A 21,290-nucleotide genomic window follows, 5' to 3' on the forward strand; every position below is an offset into this window, starting at 1 on the left:
AGAAGGAGACCAGATACAGATTAAATTAAAAGCACTACAGCATACACTGAATGAGAGCTGGGCACTCCCATTCACTTTCTCTAAAAAATACGCCTTTTCCCCACACTAACATGAGCACAGCCACTGTGTATCCACCCATCTATTCCTCTTTCACTGGTTAATAAACTGGCGAGCTGCCATGTGCTGTGGGCATCCATGGCTACTCCAGCCCCAGCAGCATCCCACAAGCACCACCAAAGCTCCTATCCTACACTTTCCGCACATACCTGTAGTTTTGGGATGTGATCTCTCACCAGGCCAGCACAGCACCCAGACCTTGCTCACTCACAGTTTCCACTTGAATTCTTCACAGACCCTCCTGAACAGCCTCTGGACAGCCCCCAGCCCCTGCTACTTGTGAACTGGTGCAAGGGGGTCCTGGATCCTCTGTGGTGCTCAGATAACAGCAAACATCCAGGCTATGTTCTTCACATAGCAAGTTTCTCCTCAGTTTAATATTTCTGTGGATAAGAGGAATTGCTCTGCACTTCACATTTTAATCAGCAAAGAGCACTCCTGATAGCGGGAAATTCTGGATACAGGAGAAATCTGCGAATAAACAGAAATTTCATCCTTCAGGTACACTGAATAATGGGGAATCCTGGCTGAGGGGGAGCAGGAAAGCAATACAGGCAGCACCAGGGGAAAATGGAGTGGAGTGCTTCAAGGTGCCCATTGCTGTTGGTGTCTTGACAGATTCAGCACTAACAGCACCAGCTCAGGTTTGCTATGTTACACTGGTATTGCAGACATTACAAAAGTAAGAAAATATTTACAAACATATTTTTCTTGTAGTGACATCCTACTCAAAAATGTTATGGGAAAACCCACTTTTTCTTCCTAAGGAAAACTCCAAGTGCCTAGGAGAAACAAGTACCTGTGAAAGCCAGGGCTGCACTATGAGGCAAGAGCTATCACTTCATACAAGTGGTTTTGTAAGAATCTCTTCTGCTTTACAACCAAATATGCCTTGATTTAAGTTCCCAAGAACTGGGTAAAGCTTTCTTACTGTCCCGTGTGTGACTAAGTATTTCTGCTGACAAAGGCAGCTGTTGTTTCCCAGTGGGCTCTTCAAAGGCTAATTGCCAAAACCTCCTTTGAGAGAAAACTGTCCACTGAACACATATTTTATCAGGAAGATCTTTCTTTCCACAAATCTTCTTGGAATTTTGTTGTCGTCGTTGTTGTTCTGGGTGGGTCTTTTTTGTTTATTATTTACTTATTTTCTTATTTTTCCCAGAAATCTGAACAGTTTTGGTTTACATGAGTAAATTATTTCTTCATTTTTGTGAGTTTACAGTGAAGACAAATAAAGCCAGAAACAATTACAGCTTGCCTGGCAAAGCAGTCCACATATTGTTGAGTAAGCTGGTGTTATGCTGAGGCTAAAATAATACAAATGATGATGGGATATTCTATCATAGCAACCTGCTATAATTTTCCACACAATCAGCCCTTGCCCATTTTGTTCTGGGTGCTCTCTCTTCTTTTTTATTACCCCAGCAGAATCACCAAATAAAAAAGAAAAATAAAGGTTAATACTGAGGTGATTTTATGGAGACATGGTTCAAATTTGGGAGGCTGAGTGTTTTGTATGAAGCTCCAAATATCTCAGAATTGTGATCTCTCAAAAATTGACAAGGCAGAAAAATGGACTGAGAGACCCTTTTAAGAATTTTGAAAGGAAAATCAATCCTCTTGTCTGTTTTTTCCTTTTTGAATGATACCAAGGAGTCTCTCAAACACTAAATAAATAAACAGAAACAAGTTTTCTTCACAATCTAGCTATGAAATTATACTATTTCAGAGTTCCTGTGGGTGTTTATAGATTTTCTGAAAAACATTCACTCAAAATTCTTCATGGCTTCTACATTCAGGCCATTCATTCAAATATTTACATTCAGGCCTAGGATGCCTTGTAAAATTTTAATAGCATACCCTCCTATTTAAAAAAAGACAGTAACTAAACCTCAACCCAAATCCTAGCTCATATATGATGCAAAACCTTCTAAACACTGTCTAAATTGTCATTTCTTCCCAAGGCACAAGGATGTTTATGCTCTTGTCCAACGGGAGATAAACAGAACAGCATACCACTCCATATTTGTAAATGTTCACTCTGCAAGGTAGAAACTGGCTTCAGTATGCACCAGGCTTCTGTTCCTTCAGTGCTCCAAGACCCATAATATGACATATGGGAATGTGTAAATTGAAACAGCAGAGATATATAAGATAGCCCTGCCACAGAAAAATGAGCGGTCTTACACTTTGTGCCATATATCATCCTGACTGCAAGGAACTCCCTTTCTGAAATGCTTCTTAGGTACCAGCCCAGTCGCTTAACAGAATATTTGGGACAATTCCATGAGTCGGTGGAGCAGTTCCATCCTTAAATCTGGAATATATCAGAAGGAACTTCCCTAGAGTCAGTAGGGACTGACTCTGCTACTGTGACTGTGGCAGAAATGCTACTTCTTTAAAAATTTTCAAGAAAATGTTTTGAGAATTAACAATAATACATTGAATCACCAACCGAATATTGTACAAGGCCAAAGTACTCACACCAACAGGTAGAAAATTGAAATCAAAGAGCCCAAGACCAGCCCTTTTATGTGTATGTGTCATCTAAAATAGACTCCTGCAAACATCCTGGTTAATATAACACACTCTTTGCCAAATATGTACTTTAAAAATAGCAGTCAACTGTATGGCATACCTTGGGTGGTGTTAGAGCAGTCTAGGTTTTGTTATACAAAGACTGTGATAAGTTATAACACGCTGCCAGTGGAAAAAGAAGAGAAACACCAAAAACTGAGCTGCAGAGGATTCTTGAATGAGAACTTAACAGGGAAAGTTAGACCGTAACAGGCGTGCTTTAACTTTAATAAATCAGGGCACTTACTCACTTGACTAAACATGGATTTAGGATCTCCAGGGATGCAGATGTTTATAGTTTGGAGACTAAAACTACAGTTGGGCATCTAAGGAAAAAGTGACCTGCATGTAGATATTGATATTTTGCCCAGAGAGGCCTGAATTTATACGTACTTCTTTTACAATCTCAGTGCAGATTTCAGCTCTTAGTAGTCTTTATGTTCAGCGAAACTAATAAGGGGTTTTTTTGCATTTCTGCTATAGTGTGATCAATTGACTGTTGTCTGTCCCAAACTTCTATGTCTTCCAGTTTAAAAAAAGTTATTCCAGCCTGTTTGACATCTAGCTCACAAGATCATTAAAGCAGAAAGTTTTGTATTATCATTGGCCAGAACAGTATTAACCTCAACTGAGACAAGCTATTAAGTTGTATTACCATGAATTTGTTTATGATCAATGCTACTGATCGTTTTGCACAGACAGAAGGATGCTGAGGACATGGTTACTGCTGTTTTCAAAGAAATACTAATTGTGCAATTTGGAATTTGTTTTTGACTCGTCGTAGATTCGCAGCAAAAGCAAAGCGGCTAAGGCTGGACTATGTGAGGGGGATGAGGTGGTGTCTATCAATGGCAAGCCTTGTGGAGACCTAACCTATGCTGAAGTCATCGTTCTGATGGAAAGCCTGACTGATGTCCTGCAGATGCTTATCAAGAGGTACAGGAATGCTCGGGATGCTCTGGTGCAATTCAGTGAATCACCTGGAAAATGCTTTGAACACACTCATATTGCAGACTTATACTGGGAGGTCCTGATAGTCCTGTTTTTAATGTCTGGAACTCTGCTGGGATGGAAAAGGGAGGGAAGAAGGAGTATTTGAGCTGGAGGAATTAATGTATATAATTTGAACAGCAGCGGTCAGGCACGGAACTAATAGTACAGTCTCCAAATGTAAGTATTAACACTTGCAAGCTGTCCACTACCATATATGCATACTGCAGAGCCCTGAGTTGAATTATTCTCTCCACCCCTCTGAAGCAGTGAAGTGTTGTTATTCCCCATAGATATGGAAGTGAGGCTTACAAAAAACAAAGACTGTATAGATGGAGAAACTGTGTTACATAGATTTGCCTTGATGATGACATGGCACGTGGTCTTCTTGGGTGGTAAAATGTGTTAGAGAGAAGGAGAGGGTCTGGAAGTCACGAATTCTATTTCTGTAGCTGTTATCACCTCACTAGATGAGGTGGGGGAAGTCACAGCTCTCCCAGTCTCAGTTTCTGTCTTTGTAAAATAGTGAAAGTGAATTTCAGTTTTCTTTGAAAATGCTTTGAGTTTCTTAGAGTAGAAAAGCTTCATGCAAACTTGCAAGCAGGCCAGCAGTGCTGCTCACTGAACATCAGTCTATTCCAATGCCTACTCTGCAATTGCCATCAGTGCAATATTTACCACCTTGGGTCCAGAACCACTTACAGTAAAGCACATTCTCCCCAGTCTGTGAATTTAGATAGGATGAACCCTGAATTGCCTTCAGTGGGGCTAAGAACAGGAAGAAAAGAATTGTAACTCCCACACTCCTTGTAAGGGACTTAAGGCTTCCCCCACAGTTACTGCAGCTCCCTGTTGCAGGCAGGACCAGGGAAGGATCAGGATTCATCATGACAGCTAACAGAGCAGTGTCCCTGGAAAGGCTGAAAACAGACACCTGTCTCTGATTACCAGGGATGTCTACAGAGCATGTGAAATTCTTTATGGTTCCTGCAACCTGCACAAAGGAGCTTTCGTCAAGTGCTTAGTAGGTCAAAGTGACAATCTGCCTTCAAAACTAGATGCTCTCAAGGAGTGCTCATTTCATTTATAACAGACATTTTGCATGGCCTGTCTGTACATGTTTTGTGGGGCTGAATCATGGATCAATGTGACAAGATCAGGGGGAAAATGGTAGCTGAGGATTAGAGCTTACCTTCCCCAGAGTGCACAGCCCTTGCTCCTGGTTCAGCAGAGTACCAGCTGAGTGTTCCTCATGTGATAGCTGCATTCTTCTGTTTTTAATTCATAATGTGGCTATTGGAACTGCACTTATAAGAATGATATTCATGGCTTACCACCTGTCCTCTTTTCAGCAATGGAAATAGCTCCACATACTTTGACTCCTGCCTGTTGCTGTTCTATAACTGATATTTCAGTCATCTGAAGGCTGCAGGATGGTGCAGCTTAAAGGGACTCTTCATTGCCCCTGCTTGAATGTATGGTGAACAGCAAGGCATGTCCTGAAAATCAGAACCAAAACAGAGTGTTTGGACCACATAATTCAGTCTTTCATGGAATGAAACCATGTCTGTTAGAAATTTTAAGAAAAGTGCAGTTGCTCAACACTCTGAAAGCAACTAAAATGTTCTAAAGAAATTCACTGTGAGAACCTTCAAATTTCTTCTCATCAGCTCATTTCTCCCAAATCCCAGATCCCGTTATCAATATCTTTCCAGGTATGGGAGAACAGGCTGAAACATTTCTCTTCCACTCCCACCTCATTTGTGGGAGTCCCTCACAGTTTGTCACAGCATTACCCCCGGAAGGATTTTTCAGAAAGTGTCTTAGCATCCTTTGAGAACAATGAGAAGCAAATCCTTCCACTCCTCAGTAGTCACTTGTTAGCAGCCTCCTCACTAAAATGCTGGAAATCATGAGGAAAGAATAATTAAAGTGGTATTTCACTGGTGGTCTTTACATCTAAGTATATTTTATTAGCAGAGAAGGATATTTTTCACTGGAAAGCTCCTGGATGTTCCTGAACTTTTTGCGTGAAGGGTATGATTTTCACAGGCATTAATGGTTGACCTAATTCTGCTCTTACAAATTTCGGGAGGAAAATGGGGCTTTAAAAGTAGTTTTTAAAAAGCTGCTTGGCCTTTGCTGTCTACCAAAAGTTTTCCCAACGCCCTGTAAGCCACAGTGAGCTACTGACCAGCGGCAGTGCCCAGAAAATGCTCGGTTTACAGGATGAGAGGAAAGCGACACCCTGCAGGGCGGGCACTCCCAGATGCCATGTGGGGGAGCATCTCGCTGACCTTCCCGGCAAACGCTGAGCAGATGTATCCGGGAAACATGGAGAGAGGGGGCAGACACTGAAACGCCAGCCTGCCCTGCTCACATCACTGTTAGCAGCTCCTGGGCTACTGCTGAGTCTGGAGAGAACATTTCTAGCGAGAAGAAGGGAGTGTGCTCAGCGCATGCTGACATGAAATGCACCGTGTAGGGAGTAAAACAGCCTGTGACAAACCCTGCCGTGCTGACTCCATGAGTTCTGCTTCCTTCCTGGAATTACACCAGGGCTGCTGTTCCTGCAGTGAGCTGGAAAGGCCTGAAACATTAAAAAAAAAAAAATTGACAAAACAGCATCTGAAATGACAAAAAAGAAATCATACCCACTATTCTGCCTTTTGAAAGAGGATAGACATTTATGTCTATATAGAGAAGTATATCCATAAGTAACAAGGGCCTTTTAAGGTGGAAATCTTTCTCTCCCACACATACACAAAATCACTCAGCTACCAATAAAGGCTAACATGTAGCTGGCCCAGCATCCAGTCCATATCTTACAAGGAAATGTTTACAGATCTCTGTAATTTATGTGTGCCTGAGAGCAGTACAATTGATCATCCAAATAGCATCACACGATGGGATCCAGCAGCACTCACAAGGAGGTCCCTAAATTAAAATCTGTCTGACCTTTATGAAGCCCCATGTGTGGTGAAATGGCTGTGACACATTTTGTGCTATTTGAGGCAGACCCAGACTGCAGTAAGCTGCATGCTTAAAAGGCAAGTGATATTGAAGTTTCTTCAGTGCACTGACAGATTTATTTCTTCTGCTGCTTCTTCCGACCTTTATTTCTAGGGGGTTCCAAAGTTTCAGAATAGCCAGGACAGCTTTTGGTTTCAAAAATCTCCAAAGTACCTGATACTAATACTTTACTGAGGACACCTACCACTTCCCTCATTTGAAAAAGTGCTTTGCTACCTTCTAGCAAATAGAAACTCTTAATAACATCCTGCAGTCTTGCTGTACAGAGAAGGTTTCTTCTCAAGTTAATAGTAGGCAGTATGGTCCAGAGTACAGAAAGAAGGACCTAAAGAGTACACCAGGTGTCCTAACACCAGTAAAACTGCCTAACTGGGCCAGGAGACTTAATAGTTTAGAAAAAGGAGCTACACTGAGATATTCTGTAGGTTTCACAAGTGAAAATAACATTTTCCAGTTAGAAAGAATATATTTTTAAGTAACTAGGAAATATTGTATAGGTTCACTACCCTTTTATGTTAGATCACTGGAATAGGCCCAGAATATTTTAATTAATCCATGTTACATAAGGATGATGATCCTCACAGGAATTCTTTGAACTGTATTTCAAGTTTTCATGTCCCTCCTTCTGATCCTTATCCAGTACTTCTCTGTTCCTTAGAGAGCAAATGATTTGGGACAGGAACCACATGTAAGGACAGTGCCTAAAACAGTTGCAGTAGTGGCCACAGAACCACAAATTAACCACTCCTCTGGTGTCATGCAAAGTTAATTTTCTCACAGACAAGTGAAATGTGAAGAAGTATTGTCCCTAAAGTCTCAGCAGCATTTGTCTTAAAATCCTACAACAGAAATATGTCTGTGAAAGCACACTGATGTTAACAATGAAGTGATTCCACATTTCAGGATAGTAGTGGGGTCACAGTTCTACCACTGTCGTGTAATTTCCCTCTTACTGAACTGTTAAGTTGAGGAATTTTGAAAGATGCAAAGATGCTTCTATTTAAGACTTCTGCATTCTGGGAAAGTTCTTCTATTTAAATGGACATGCTAGAAGGTACCACAACTAACTGGGGTGGGGAAATACTATATAGAAATTGCTTTTGTAACACTATTTACAATGGCTGTACTTACAGCAGCTTAATTTCTTGAATGGTTTATGTATGTGCAGATCCTCCAGTGGAATAAATGAAACCTTGAGTGCTGAAAGAGAAAATGGGAAGCATGAGAACGTAAAAAATGAGGACTATAGGGAGAACACCACACTGCAAATGAACACAGCGCAAGAGATACCCCATGGAGATTTATGCATCACAGAGATTTACAGTGGGACTCAACATGGAGCAGAAGAAAGCAACACACACTTTTCTGAAACAAAACAAGTGACCACACAAAGCCAAAGAATTATTTCTAAAGTGATAGGCACCCCCAAAGTGGTCGTGACAGACGAGGCTGCTTTCAGAGGGACGACAGAAGAAAGGCCAGGTGCTACAGTTGAGATGCAGTTGTCCCTCTCAAATGACGCCCACAAGGCCACCAGTGCTCCTGCTGTGACTCTCTTGGGGGCAGAAAAATGCCTCCCTTCAGGCAGAGGACCCAGTGCACCGCAGGACGGGACCAGCCCCCTCATCGCAGTTCCCCTGGGTGTGAAACAGGGCAACATCCAGTGGTCAAACAAAGTAGTCCAGTTTTCTGGCAGCAAAGAGGTCAAGAGGATCCAAGGTGGAGCTCCATCTATCCCCAGGGTGGAGGTGATCCTAGACTGCTCAGACAGGGAGAAGGAAGAGCCCAGGTCTCCATTTGAAAGGGGGTGTGTTGATTCTCAAGTAGAAGGAGGGCAGTCAGAAGCACCTCCTTCCCTCCTCTCCTTTGCAATCTCATCAGAAGCCACAGAGCAGGGAGAAGACAGCAAGCATTCGGAAAAGGAACACAGACCTCACAAGCACAGGGCAAGGCACGCGAGTGAGTATGTCCCATCTAATCATTTGCACTGCCTGAGGGTAGCTTTTTTTTGTAGCTTTAAATATAATTTTAGGATTTAGAATGCATTAGATAAAAAAATGATTAGAGTTTTTTTTCTGTAGTTTTCTAACTTTCCCTCTCTTGTATTCTTTTAAATGATGTTTCTGTTCTTGCTTCATGTATTTTTTCAGGGTAATACAATGCTCCTGGTGATGAGCCAAGAGTGTATCCATGCCTTAACTGTGCTGAATAACTTTGCTTAGTAGACTTCCATTTTGAAATTAACTCATGACTTTGTCCAACTAAAAATACATCTCCAGAAAGAGCTGAACACTACTGGTCTTCTAACACATATTAAGAGGCAATTTCTAGAATATTAACAAAAAGAGCAAGTTGTTTGCACATGTCTAAGTGAATCCTGTGGATTTCTCCTTTTACAGCAAAAGCTTTGCATTGTCATTCGCATCATCTAAAACCAAAGCCATGCCACTGCTTTGAAAAGTTAATAAAAAAGGCTAGCAGCAAAGCTTGATGTTGCCTGCAGAAGAGATTTTGACAGACACTAGCATGTGTACAACTGTTACATGATCCTTTTGGTTTTGTCAGCCTTCTCTAGACTGTAAAGTGAACATGTTATTTCTCCTGACTCTCAAACCCAGAGGTCAGCTTCAAAATGTGTCCAAGAAGTTTATGTGGAAGCAAACTTGCCACTGGAGCCAATATTGATTAACTGGGTGTAGACATGTATTATTTATTAATTAATCTATTTATTTCTTTGTTATTTTATTCCTCTGGGACCTTTCTATTGGTTGCTTGCTCCTTCCCAGCAATGTAAAGAATCCTGTCTGGGGATTTAGTAGCAGTATGTCAAAGGTGCTTGAATGTGTGCAGTGAGATACTGTAGCAACAAACTATTTCATATGCAGCGTTGGAACTCCTCTGCTAACCCACTGCTAATTCCTGTGGAAGCATATTTTTAGCATGATAACCATTTGTGTCTCATTGGCAAGGGGATTAGGGAGTTACTTATGCCTAAGTGTCTGTATGCAATCCACATATTTTGGGCATATTAAATGAAGTATAAAAGAAAAGTGCACATGCTTCACATTTTGGCTGCAAACTCAGAACCAACTGTGGGACTGTGCCTGCATTTCTAAGAGAATTATTTGCAGTGCCTGTCTGAAAAGGCAAAAGTACAAAGAGTGAACTACGTTTTTACATTTTAAACTCTTCTTTCAACTAGAACACAGGTTCTGTCCTTTTTTCCATGTTAACTGTGAAAATCTCAGTCTCTTCTAAATCACTGGCAGGTCATTAACCTTAGGAACCACTGATTTAATATATAAATTTTTTGTATTATTAATTAATATTATTTAATATTTATTATTATTATTATTAAAATCCTATCTACACATTAAAACAAATTGCCAAGCATAGGGAATGCTCTGTGTGCAGCAAATACTATGCATGTTTTCTGCAAAAATAGAAGTTACAATGCAGCAGTTAGGTCTAAACTGAAAAAGCACTTTTATTGTAGGTGCTCGAGCTCTTTAGCAGAAATTTTCTCAGTAAATAATAATCAGATAATATCTACCTGAACAGGTAGCACTCTAACACTAAAGCCCACAGATTTGGAAAATACCTTCAGTGGCTATTGTAAGGAATTGGATTCTCACAGGACTGAGCCAAGGATTTTGTGGGCTGTCTCTCCAACAATAAAATATTACAAATTCCTGGTTGGGGTGCCATGTTCTTGTGAGAACTATTGGTCCAGTTGTGCTGTCATCGGGCATAATGGTAAAACTCCAATTGTCTTTAATGGGAGAAGTGTCAGACTGCATCTACTGACATGGCTAAAAGGATCATGACTAGAAAACACATGGCATGGCTTTCTTTAGTAAGTTTTTTTATTTATGCTAGTGAAAGACATTAAATAATTTACTGTTCTATTTTCTTACTTCAGAGATATGTTTTTCCATGAGAAATCAAGTGGAAGAGACTACTGATTTAGTCAAGAATAACTTTACATTCCAGTTTTTTTCGAAGGGAGAAGCTATTGAGGCTATCATTCATGAAATTCAGTGGTAGAGTACAAGGAAGGGAAAGCAACAGGGACACCACCTGACTAGAGTTGCCCCATGAGACACATGCTCCAGGTCCCATTACAAGGAAGCAGTCACTCTGATGTCCAGTGCATCCATCAGCTTTGCAGCTGCATCTGTTTCTCTTCCATATTACCTGATGGAAACCAGCAGTTTATGCTTTAAGAAATATGTGTCATCAGTATATGCTAGTGAATACTCTTCAGAAGTTAGTTGAGTGTCCTTGATTTTGTTCTTAAATGTGTATTCACTCTTGGCACATTTCCAAAATAAATATTCCATAGCTGTTGTATCTTACAGAATTTTGGATTATATTTCAGGCAAGTAATGCTTGTTAAAAGACTGAAATCTGCTTGCATTGAATACCATGGCCAAACTGCCACATCTTCCAAAAGGCTGAAAGTTAATGCTAATATTTTCTGTGTATGCTTTTTTGGATGTACACTTGCTCTTAAATAGCTAACACATAGTAGCAACATGACTTTTAGCAACTTCAAAATTTATAGGGGTAAAATAAACCCATAAATGGCAGAAGCTGTTACCACTGTCAGAGAGAATATACTCAGTTTCATCTGAGTTTCATTTTCACATATTAAGCAGTCATGGATCTGGCTGGCTGGGAATGGCTGCTGTAAGCCTAAGAACTGTGGTCAAATACTTGCAAAATACCAGACCAGAAACTGGGTAAATGAGAAAATATCACCTGCCTGTTGGTGCTGGGAATAAAAATTAAGAATGCTAGAAATAAAAACATGTGTAATATTCCTGCTGAACTAAGAGAGTCCTAAAGAAAGTGATTAAGCCTTTGAACTGGCATGGTTGTGTCTCTAAGGAATGCTGGGTATGGAATATATAACACAGCTAATACTGTGAGAAAAACTGGAGTATAATGAACTTTCCATACAAAAGAAATGTTTTAATATGGGGAAAGGGGGGAGTGGATAAATTTCAGTATAGGAAAATGCACTTGTTATTATCCTTATAATTTTGCAGCCTGCTTGAAATTAAATGTGCACTTTGATTCTTTCCACAGGGCTCCGACGAAGTGAGAGCCTGTCAGAGAAACAGGTGAAAGAAGCCAAATCTAAATGTAAAAGTATTGCACTGCTGCTGACGGCAGCTCCCAATCCCAATTCCAAGGGGGTGTTGATGTTCAAGAAGCGCCGCCAAAGAGCGAGGAAGTACACTTTAGTCAGCTACGGGACTGGGGAGTTAGAACGTGACGAAGACGAGGGTGAAGAGGGTGAAGGTGAAGAGGGAGACAAGGAAAACGCTTTCGAGGTGAGTTTGCTTGCAACAAGCGAGTCGGAAATAGATGAAGATTTTTTCTCTGACATTGACAAGGACAGTAAAATTGTGACATTTGACTGGGACAGTGGTCTGCTAGAGGTGGAAAAGAAGACAAAAAGTGGAGAGGAGATGCAGACCCTCGCAGACAGCACAGGGAAAGGGGCCCTCATGTTTGCCAAGAGACGGCAGAGGATGGATCAGATTACAGCGGAGCAAGAGGAGATGAAGGCAAGCACAGTGCAGACAGAGGAGCGCAGGGAAACTACCATGACAGAGAACTTCCAGCAAGTGAGCTCTTCAGCCTATCTATCAAAAGAGGAGGAAATGTCAAGACAACAGACCTGTGTGAGCAAAAGCTACACAGACATGAGCCAGAATCACAGCAAAATGGTACAACAAAATGGCTTTGGATTAGCACCTGGCACAAACCTCTCTTTTCAGTCTCCTGGAGCTCAAAAAGTAAAGTCTTTGAATAAAACAGTGAAACCCTTTCCTTCTGGGGTTCAAAACCGAGCAGCTGTACCATTTTCACCTGTAAGAAATGTCACCAGTCCCCTTTCAGATGCAGCAGCACCACCTCCTTACTCCTCTGTCAGCCCACCAGCTGAGGCTTTCTACAGACCTGTCTTAGCTCCTGCGGCCAGCAAGGTTGCCCCAGCCACATGGGCAGCCACTGAGCCCACAGAACACATAGCATCCAGGGATGAAAGGATTGCCGTGCCAGCCAAAAGAACTGGGATACTGCAAGAGGCAAAGAGAAGAAGCACTTCCAAACCTATGTTCAATTTCAAAGATGCACCCAAAGTAAGTCCTAATCCTGCCCTGTTGTCCCTAGTACACAATGCAGAGGGCAAAAAAGGTACGGGAGCTGGTTTTGAGTCAGGACCTGAAGAAGACTACCTCAGTTTGGGAGCAGAAGCTTGCAATTTCATGCAGACTCAAGCACCTAAACAAAAGGCCCCTCCTCCTGTTGCTCCAAAGCCTTCACTCAAGGTATCTCCTTCTGCTGGTACTACAGTTTCACCCGTCTGGTCACCTTCAGCTGCAGCCTCTAACAAGCCTCCTTCTTTCCCAGCACCAGCCTCACCTCAGGCAGCGTATCCTGCACCACCCAAATCTCCACAGTATCCTGATTCCCCCATCCATCCCCCAAGCACTCTCAACCTTGCTGGTCCTTTCAAAGGGCCTCAGGCCAGCCTGGCAAGTCCCAACCTTGCCCCCAAGTCAACACCAGTCACCCCAAGTGCTGGAGAAACAAAGCCTCCCTTCGAGATGCCACCGGCTATGAGTGGGAAAGGAGCACAGCTGTTTGCCAGGAGGCATTCCCGAATGGAGAAGTATGTGGTGGATTCAGAGACTGTGCAGGCAAACATGGCACGAGCCTCGTCTCCAACTCCGTCTTTACCAGCTTCTTGGAAATACTCACCTAATGTCCGAGCACCTCCACCTGTTGCTTATAATCCCATCCACTGCCCATCTTACCCTCCTGCTGCTACCAAGCCTTCCTCTAAGGCTGCTGCTACCAAAAACACAAAAAGAAAACCTAAGAAAAATCTCAATGCTTTGGATATTATGAAACATCAACCTTATCAACTCGATCCATCTTTATTTACTTTCCAACCTCCTAAGGAAAGCCTTGCCATGAAGCAGACATCAAAATTGTCCACTTCAAAGCAAACACTGCCTTTACCTTCCTACTTTCCATCTGGCGCTGGCTCTCCTACAAGGGCCCGGCCTTCTTCAGTGTACTCTGTGCCAGCCTACGGTTCCCAACCCTTGTTCCCGTCAAATGCCTCTCTCCCAGGAAATGAATCTTATTCACCCACAGGCTACTCTGCGTTTTCTAAGCCAGAAAGCACCACATCCTCTTTGTTTACTGCTCCGAGGCCAAAATTTTCAGCCAAGAAAGCTGGCGTCACTGCACAGGTGTGGAAGCCATCGGTTATTCAAGAGTAAACCTGGTAGCTGAAACTTAGTGTCCATTTTGCTTGCAGTCACTGGTTTGCAGTGGTCACCTGTCACACAGAATACCGTGTGCCAGTGGTATTCCTTAGCCTACTTAAGAATGTCAGATGTGTCACCTCAAATTTGGGTCCAAAATATTTTAACTTTTTAAAGGAATCAAAATCGAGAAAGATTTTAGCTCATTTATGCATTTTATCAGGTGCTTTATAGACATGACATCCTGAAATGAAGAGGTACCATTGCATGAAGTGAGCAGGACACTAGGTTTTTGCTTTAGGACTGCAACAACAGAAGCAGTAAGCAATATTCCTGATATGTCAGATTAATAGAGAACAGCTTTCTTTCTGTCCCTGTTTCCAGCTGTGCTCTTATTACCTAGGGATTTGGGGACTTTGTTGTTTTTTTTTTTTTTTAAGAAGTGCCTTACTAACTAATAGTAATATATATTATTAACATAGCATAAAATAGATACAGTATTAGACTCTGACTGATCACTAGCAGAACACAACTGGCTAGACCTTTGGCCTGCACAGAGCACCATGGAATTCACTCAGAATCTGTCCTGGCTCAAAGGTCTTTCCACAGGAATCTGATTGATCAGCCAGGGGCTTAGCTTGTGGATCAGCTGTGATCCAAAATCATGAATTGCCTCCGTGATTTCACAGAGAATGTGCTATAAGAGATGCTGGAGTGTTATGAAGACTAAAAAGAGGTGGAAAGATAGCTGGACAAAAGGTTAAAATTTCCCATTTTGGGGAAATTTCACATCCCAGGTGCAGGCATATTTTTAGCCAGAGTTTGCCTTGAACCCAGCAAGTATGAAAGAAGCCTGTAATTCAAACTTATTGAGCAGTCATAGAGGTGAGCTGCAGCTGCAATGTAATGCACCAGTTCGCTCTGAAAGCACAGTGACTGAGAACTGGAGGGCTACCTATAGTGTTGAGTGCTTGAATCACCTATAGTGATTCTTGCTCCCAGAGCACTCTGTGCCACAGAAATTAACAGTAAATCATGATTATGACCACGTCTTCCTACTGGTTTCTTTCACATACTTCATTATTTTCGCTTGGGCCTCAACAGTGCTTCCTCCCACTTTAAATCTTTTTACTCTGGTCTTATATTTAAATCTTTTACTTGTTGTTTTGGGGACTGAGGATTGAAATACTGCTACTGTGGAAAATTCTTAAGACTCTGTGGACTTGAAATGTACTGTATTATCCTGCAGTGACTACAGAGCCTTGCTGAAATCAAGAGGCTATGTTTGAGTAGTTTAGCATGGCTTTCATCAGCATCATTGGTGCTAGGGCTGAAACAAGGCGCTGTTTCTCAAAAGTAAGGGTATCAAAATCCATCCCAAGAGTGAAGCTAAGGATTAAATCATCACCCTGTGAATAAAGGTGGCAGAACCTGTTGATATATTTATTTAAACTATCATTCAGCTAGTTACAGACCAGATTATGGACCTTTTATATCATAGTAGGGTTTGTAGAACTATCTATCTTGATGAAGAAAACATTCCTAAGTATGAACAAAATCTCCGTAGTTTGGTCCCAACATGGTAACTCAAACTGCAATAAAAGCTGAGAAGAATGCATTTGTTTGCATGTGCAGAAAGCAGGCTGATATAAAACTCTAATCAAGCCAATAAAAAACACTCCTCTGAATTTTGGACCTCCAAAATTCTTCTCTCCCCTTTAAATTTTAGATTGGTATACTGACTGAATTAGAAGAAAATGACCAAGGGGTCCATTTCTCCCTTAAAATTCAGCAAAATGATAGGAAATTCAGGGGGAAAAAATTGGAAAAGTCAAGAAATATTTATACTGCATTTATGGAGAAATAGAAAGTAGCAATATTTTAGTCCTTTGGAGATCTCCCTTCTACCTGTTCTCCACTGTCAATATCTGTATTTTTCTTCTATCATTAAACTTGTCCCTTTCCTCTCTGCCTGTTTGAGACTTTTTTCTTTGCTATTTTTTTGTTTCACTTCCATGTCCAGACTGCCAGTATATTTTTTGGGATGTCTACTTCCTATGCTATCCTGTTAATATGAAATCTCCTCCCTCCCCTTCATCTCCCCTTTCCCCTTCCCTTTCCTCCCCTCTTTCCAAGTTCAATCTGCACACACTATTTTAGGTAGACTTTAAGACACCAGTAAGTACTTGGAATTAAGATACCCCACCAAAGGTAAGTAGCGCTGTGAGAGACACATAAATCCAATCGGCCTCGTATTGCTTTCCATGTTTTTGCTTAGTCTCCTCCTGTAAAGCACATCTGTAAATTATAATCACACTTCTGTGCTTGTTCACCTCACCACCAAAAGGATATTTCCTTAATGAGATTTACAGCAGCTTTGTCCTTCCACGACAAGGGTTGATACTGATGCCTGCGGCTACAAGACACAGGAGCTTAGAAAGTGCATCTTTGTTGAAAATTGGAATTTTTATCACATTTGGACTCAAATACAAGTATTTCATATGGCCTAGAACAATGACAAAAGGATTTTTAAAGCACCAGTAAGCCTTAAAAGCAAAAGCCCCAATGACATTAGTGTTCTTAACACAATTCAGATCTTTTGAAAATCCCATTCGAAACCCAACTCTGAATTCAATTTCTTATATACATATCATTCTACACACATGGGGCTTAGATCCAACTCAGCTTCAAGGCTCCTTTTACTAATCAGGTAAGTCTTTAATACTTATTAATATTTCAGAAGACTGGTCTATCTAAAATAACAGGTTTATCCAAGATGTAGTCTCTTGTGAAGCAGATATTTAGAGGAAAGCTGAGCTGTTCATTGCTACAGGACCAGATGAAAAGCTAAAGATAATGTCAAACATAGCTGAAATGTCATGGAAAGGAGTGGTTTGTGTAGAGGAGCCATCTGAAATTCCACTTTGAAAGGGCAGTGAGCTTTTGTAAATGGTTTTCTGAAAAAGCTATTAGAATTATTTTATATAATATGACAAGGCTGCCAAGATGCAATTGTCATGTTCACTACGGACGCATATTTAACAGTGAATTTTAAGACATCTCTAATAACAATAAGTCAGTATGTTCACATTAAAAGAGGAATTTAAATATATTATGACTATTTTAATGCATTTAATTACAGCACAGACTGTATTATACAGTATTATACTGCACCAGTTTTGATCTCACATGCTAGACAGACTTCATAAAGACGGTTATCTCACTCAAGGGTTTATACATCTTCAATCAATGATTCAGTTATAAATATTTTGCTATAAAACTGAATTGAAAACTTTTGTTTTGGAGATGAGTGGCTTTCAGACAAAAAGTTGAAATTCTACTACTAAAATAAAATACAAGATTTAGTGCTTGAACAAAGAACTGCTTAACTTCTGCCCCTTTCTCTAAGGTAACCACTCTCATCATGTTCCTGCTCACCAAAAAATAATATAATATGAAACAACCAGAAAGACATTTCAATGAAATTTTTCTGTAGAAGCTTTTACAGAGTAAACATTTTCATCTCCTACAAGTAAGCCTCATTCTTTTGCTTTCTTCTTTTTTAAGGAAGAAACAGTTTTACAGTGTCTTAAGATATGTGACAACATGCAGTGACATTAAACTGCTTGGATCCAAAAGCACCTGGCAGATGGCATGGAACTTTATAATACACTCACGTCAAGGTTTGCAGCATGCAATGCCCACTTCTCTTCCAGTAACAGTAACAATTCACTTTGAGAGAAAGCAAATACCAGTTTCAGAACAGCCTTCAGAAAGTTTCAATTAATTTTTATCTGAAGTCTTCTTGCACTGGCCCTAATTTTATATACCTAGTTTAATTTTATTTTGCATATCCAATTTTATTTTACATGAGACATTTAAGACAAAATCAGCCCTAAAAACTGCAGTGACACATTTTTCTGTCACCACAGCAATCGTGTGGCGATGAATTTGTTTTCTTTTTCGCAGAGTGTTGTTTTAAATGTAAATTGTAAATTGAAAGTTCAGAATTCACAGAAATTTGTCTTTGAAGTAAAGACATACTAAGAGGCTGAGGAATCAGTAGGCTCAAAAAAGTTGTGGAAGTGTGGAGCTTGTGTGTGGTTCAGATAGAAAAATTAGTTCTGAGTGGCTGAGCAGAAATTTTGAGAGAAAAGGCTACTGGGATTAGAGGGAGGTGAGCTGTGGGCAGAAAACTCCACAAAAAAACCAGTGACTACACAGGATAAAATACCTGTCAGAGCATTTTAAAGTACTGAAGGTAAAAGAACAATCAGCAAGAGGAGTTCACCTATTCTGCATATAGAGACAGCTGACTATTTCCAGACTTTTGCTGAATTTTTTGGATGAACTCTGATAAAAGATTATAAGCTTATAAAAGATTATAAAGAGAACTTCACACCAGATAATGTGATCTGGGAGGAGCATTGCTTATCAAGTATCCAGGATGAGACCTCAGCAAAGGACCAGCCCAACCATCGTGTACTGGTGCTCCAGCTGTTCTGGAGCAGGGAGTGCTCTGTACATTGTGAGGCAGGGGAATATCAGGGAAATTACACAACTAACACTTTGCAAAATCTTTTTCCCCTCTTTTTTCCAGGATCCTTTCCCAGATCTGCTAGCTTTAAAATTCCAAACTCTTTGGTTCTAAAAAGATTCACTCTTCCAGTCTTGCCTTTTTACATGATGCAACTTTCTTTACCTGAAGTCAAACACCTGGGATTCCACTGATTGCTTTGGTGGTTTGGCACGGCAAGTGCCAAATCTTAATTACACAGCTTGGCATAATGGTATTTTATAATGACTCTGCTCAGCTTGAAATGGAAACACTACACAAAGAAGGAACTTGACAAGATCTTCAAAAACCTGTGGATTCAGGAGCTCTGAATGAACTCACTGATTGTAGATCTCTTGGGAGAATATGTGAGCCTGGTAATTTCATGGCACACTTGGATGCCACCATCACGACTTCACAGCACCCATGAACAAAACTGGTCTTATTTTACAGTAGACATTACTTTTGCTTGTGATTACATAAAGGAGGAGTTGGAATTACCCAAGAGTTTTGTTTGGCAAGTGGTTTTCAGGTTGGTTGCTAACTAAAGGAAGCACTTCAGGTGCTTCATTGAATCAAATGATTTAAAAAGTAGGAAAAATCCTGAAGCTCTATGTTGAAATGATCTCTACAGATGCAGACTTGAATTCTTCCTTTACAAACTAAGACAGCCTGTATGACAGTATTCCTATGGGTTTGATATTTTCTTCCTTATATAGGGCAGGCAAAGACTGTGCTGATCAAGTTCCCAGTTACCCTCTACAGCATTTAAAGGAAAAATCCATTGTTGCTTGTAATGATCTTGACAAACTTTTTAATTGTAGTGCATGTGAAACCTGTCCAAACATCTGTGGCAGTATAATAACTGCACACTTCCTTAGGCTGAGAAAAGTCAGCTAAGAGATAAATAACTTACTGAATTTAGATTGGCTATCTGGATGGTTTCCTGTGTGGGGAATTAATGTAAAAACAGCATTTTCAAACAAGAATCCTGATTCTTTTGTATGCTTTTAAGACAGAAATCTTAAACCAGAGACTCCCCTCATAACTCCAAGCAATTAAAAGATGCTATGAAAATAACCAGGTAATTTCTAAATAGGTGTCAAGACTGAACTGTTGGACAGATGGAGTGTTTCTCTTGATGTTTCCATCTAGATGTCAAACAGCACATCGAAATGGTTACAAGAAACGTACAACAAACAGAAGAAAAGGAAAAACATTACAGAAGTAAAATACATTCCCAATCACAGGAGCACATGTTGGAGTACAAAGGATGACACAGAGCACAACACTCAATTTTGGTGTGAGTTTTAACAGACTGAGAAGCAAAGAATTCAGCATATTTATACTAGAAGCAAAAGTTTCCACACAGTAAAAACCTACGGACAAATAATTTCAAAATAGAAAGATTATTTCAAAAAAGAAAGATGATTTTTTTCCCAAAACCCCCATAAATAACTGCTAGTGATTTTTTCCTTTGATTTGTGAGAATGCTAGTTCTCACAGCCTCACTGTGCAGGTTGTTGTTGGTACATGGCACTACACTGCAAAGAAAAGCAAAATATCTCGCATCTGTGTACACTTGGTTTTCTTCCTAGAGTACTGAAGTAGTACTGATGCAAGCACCTGACACTGTGTATTTAGAAATATGAGAAAAACAATATTAAACACTACCGTTTGAATTGCAAAGTGAGGCACTTGGAATTCTTGTTGCCAGTGTAAGCTTAATCCAACCTCCTTGGGTGTTTGTGTGGTCAGAACATTTATAATCACATCACATTTGCTATTTTTGTTGTAGGACTCCAGACAGGGATGCCCACCTGACAAACAGCTCTTTGCTGCTTTGTTTGGACATCATTCCATGCCCAGCACCATTCCTTACTCCATGCACACTCTTCAAAAAGTGCTGTTCATATAGAATTATTTTTTTACACATTTTTGCTGTTAGCACCCAAGTAATTCAGAAGGCAGAGTTCATCTTTACATTGTTGCATTCTACAAATTACTAAATAATGCATGAATTGAGTGGCACTGACACCAGGACACTCTGCAGTCTTGGGTTTCCAGTTTGAGGCACTTCAAGGCACTTTCAGAGTCCAGCAGCACATGCACCAGTTACTCTGTCAAAGAATGTGATCCTTTACATCACTCTATGAGTGTTAACAGATGACAGTCTCCATTCCAGAAAGGGAATCAATTCCAGAAAGGGAATCAATTCCAGAAAGGGAATCAATCATCAGTGACCAGCTATGAATTCCAACCTGTAAAAGCACCTTTTTCACAATATACTCTTGTATTAGAAAATCCTAATATTTCCTAAATGAAGCCCTGAAATGGCACTGTATGGGGCAGAAATCCTGAAATTTAACCAAAATGCATTAGCACTGGGCAATGGTGCTTGCATTTCAGAGCTTTGGAATAGCTGACCTTACAATTTCACTAGCATTGCTTCAAGGTAGCTTTTTAAGACCCAAACTAAACCTTGGAATACTATCATGGAGCACACTGTAACAGGGTCCCCCAGCAGGGCTTGAACTACCAGATACTTGTAGGAATGAATAAAACCTTCCTGCCTCACAGGGTATGGGGCTGGAACAGGCTGTAAAGTCGTGGTGCTCCTATTAAGCCTCCATAAGTCTCTCTGGGTGAATGTGCATAGGGATGTTTGCACTGAAGTATGAGACACTTCAGACACAAAGATTTGTCTCAACCCAGTTCTAAAGCAG

General features: G+C 40.6%; 1 protein-coding gene across 2 annotated transcripts in view; it reads left to right on the forward strand.

The window, feature by feature from the left end:
• The window catches only part of SYNPO2 (synaptopodin 2), a 79,403-nt gene that overhangs the window by 48,540 nt on the left and 9,573 nt on the right, over window positions 1-21,290 (forward strand). Inside the window, exons 2-5 of one of the 2 annotated variants that reach the window (XM_085057777.1) lie at window positions 3,479-3,630; window positions 7,886-8,676; window positions 11,812-13,994; window positions 18,610-20,253. In XM_085057777.1, the coding sequence (XP_084913903.1) occupies window positions 3,479-3,630; window positions 7,886-8,676; window positions 11,812-13,994; window positions 18,610-18,660 (3,177 nt within the window). In that variant the 3' untranslated portion in view covers window positions 18,661-20,253. Of the gene's footprint in view, window positions 1-3,478; window positions 3,631-7,885; window positions 8,677-11,811; window positions 13,995-18,609; window positions 20,254-21,290 lie in introns of those variants that run through there. The other variant, XM_085057776.1, reaches the window with a different exon arrangement.

This window comes from Lichenostomus cassidix, chromosome 4, assembly GCF_008360975.1.
Source record: "Lichenostomus cassidix isolate B80296 chromosome 4, HeHo_3.0, whole genome shotgun sequence".
Taxonomy (NCBI): Eukaryota; Metazoa; Chordata; class Aves; order Passeriformes; family Meliphagidae; genus Lichenostomus; species Lichenostomus cassidix.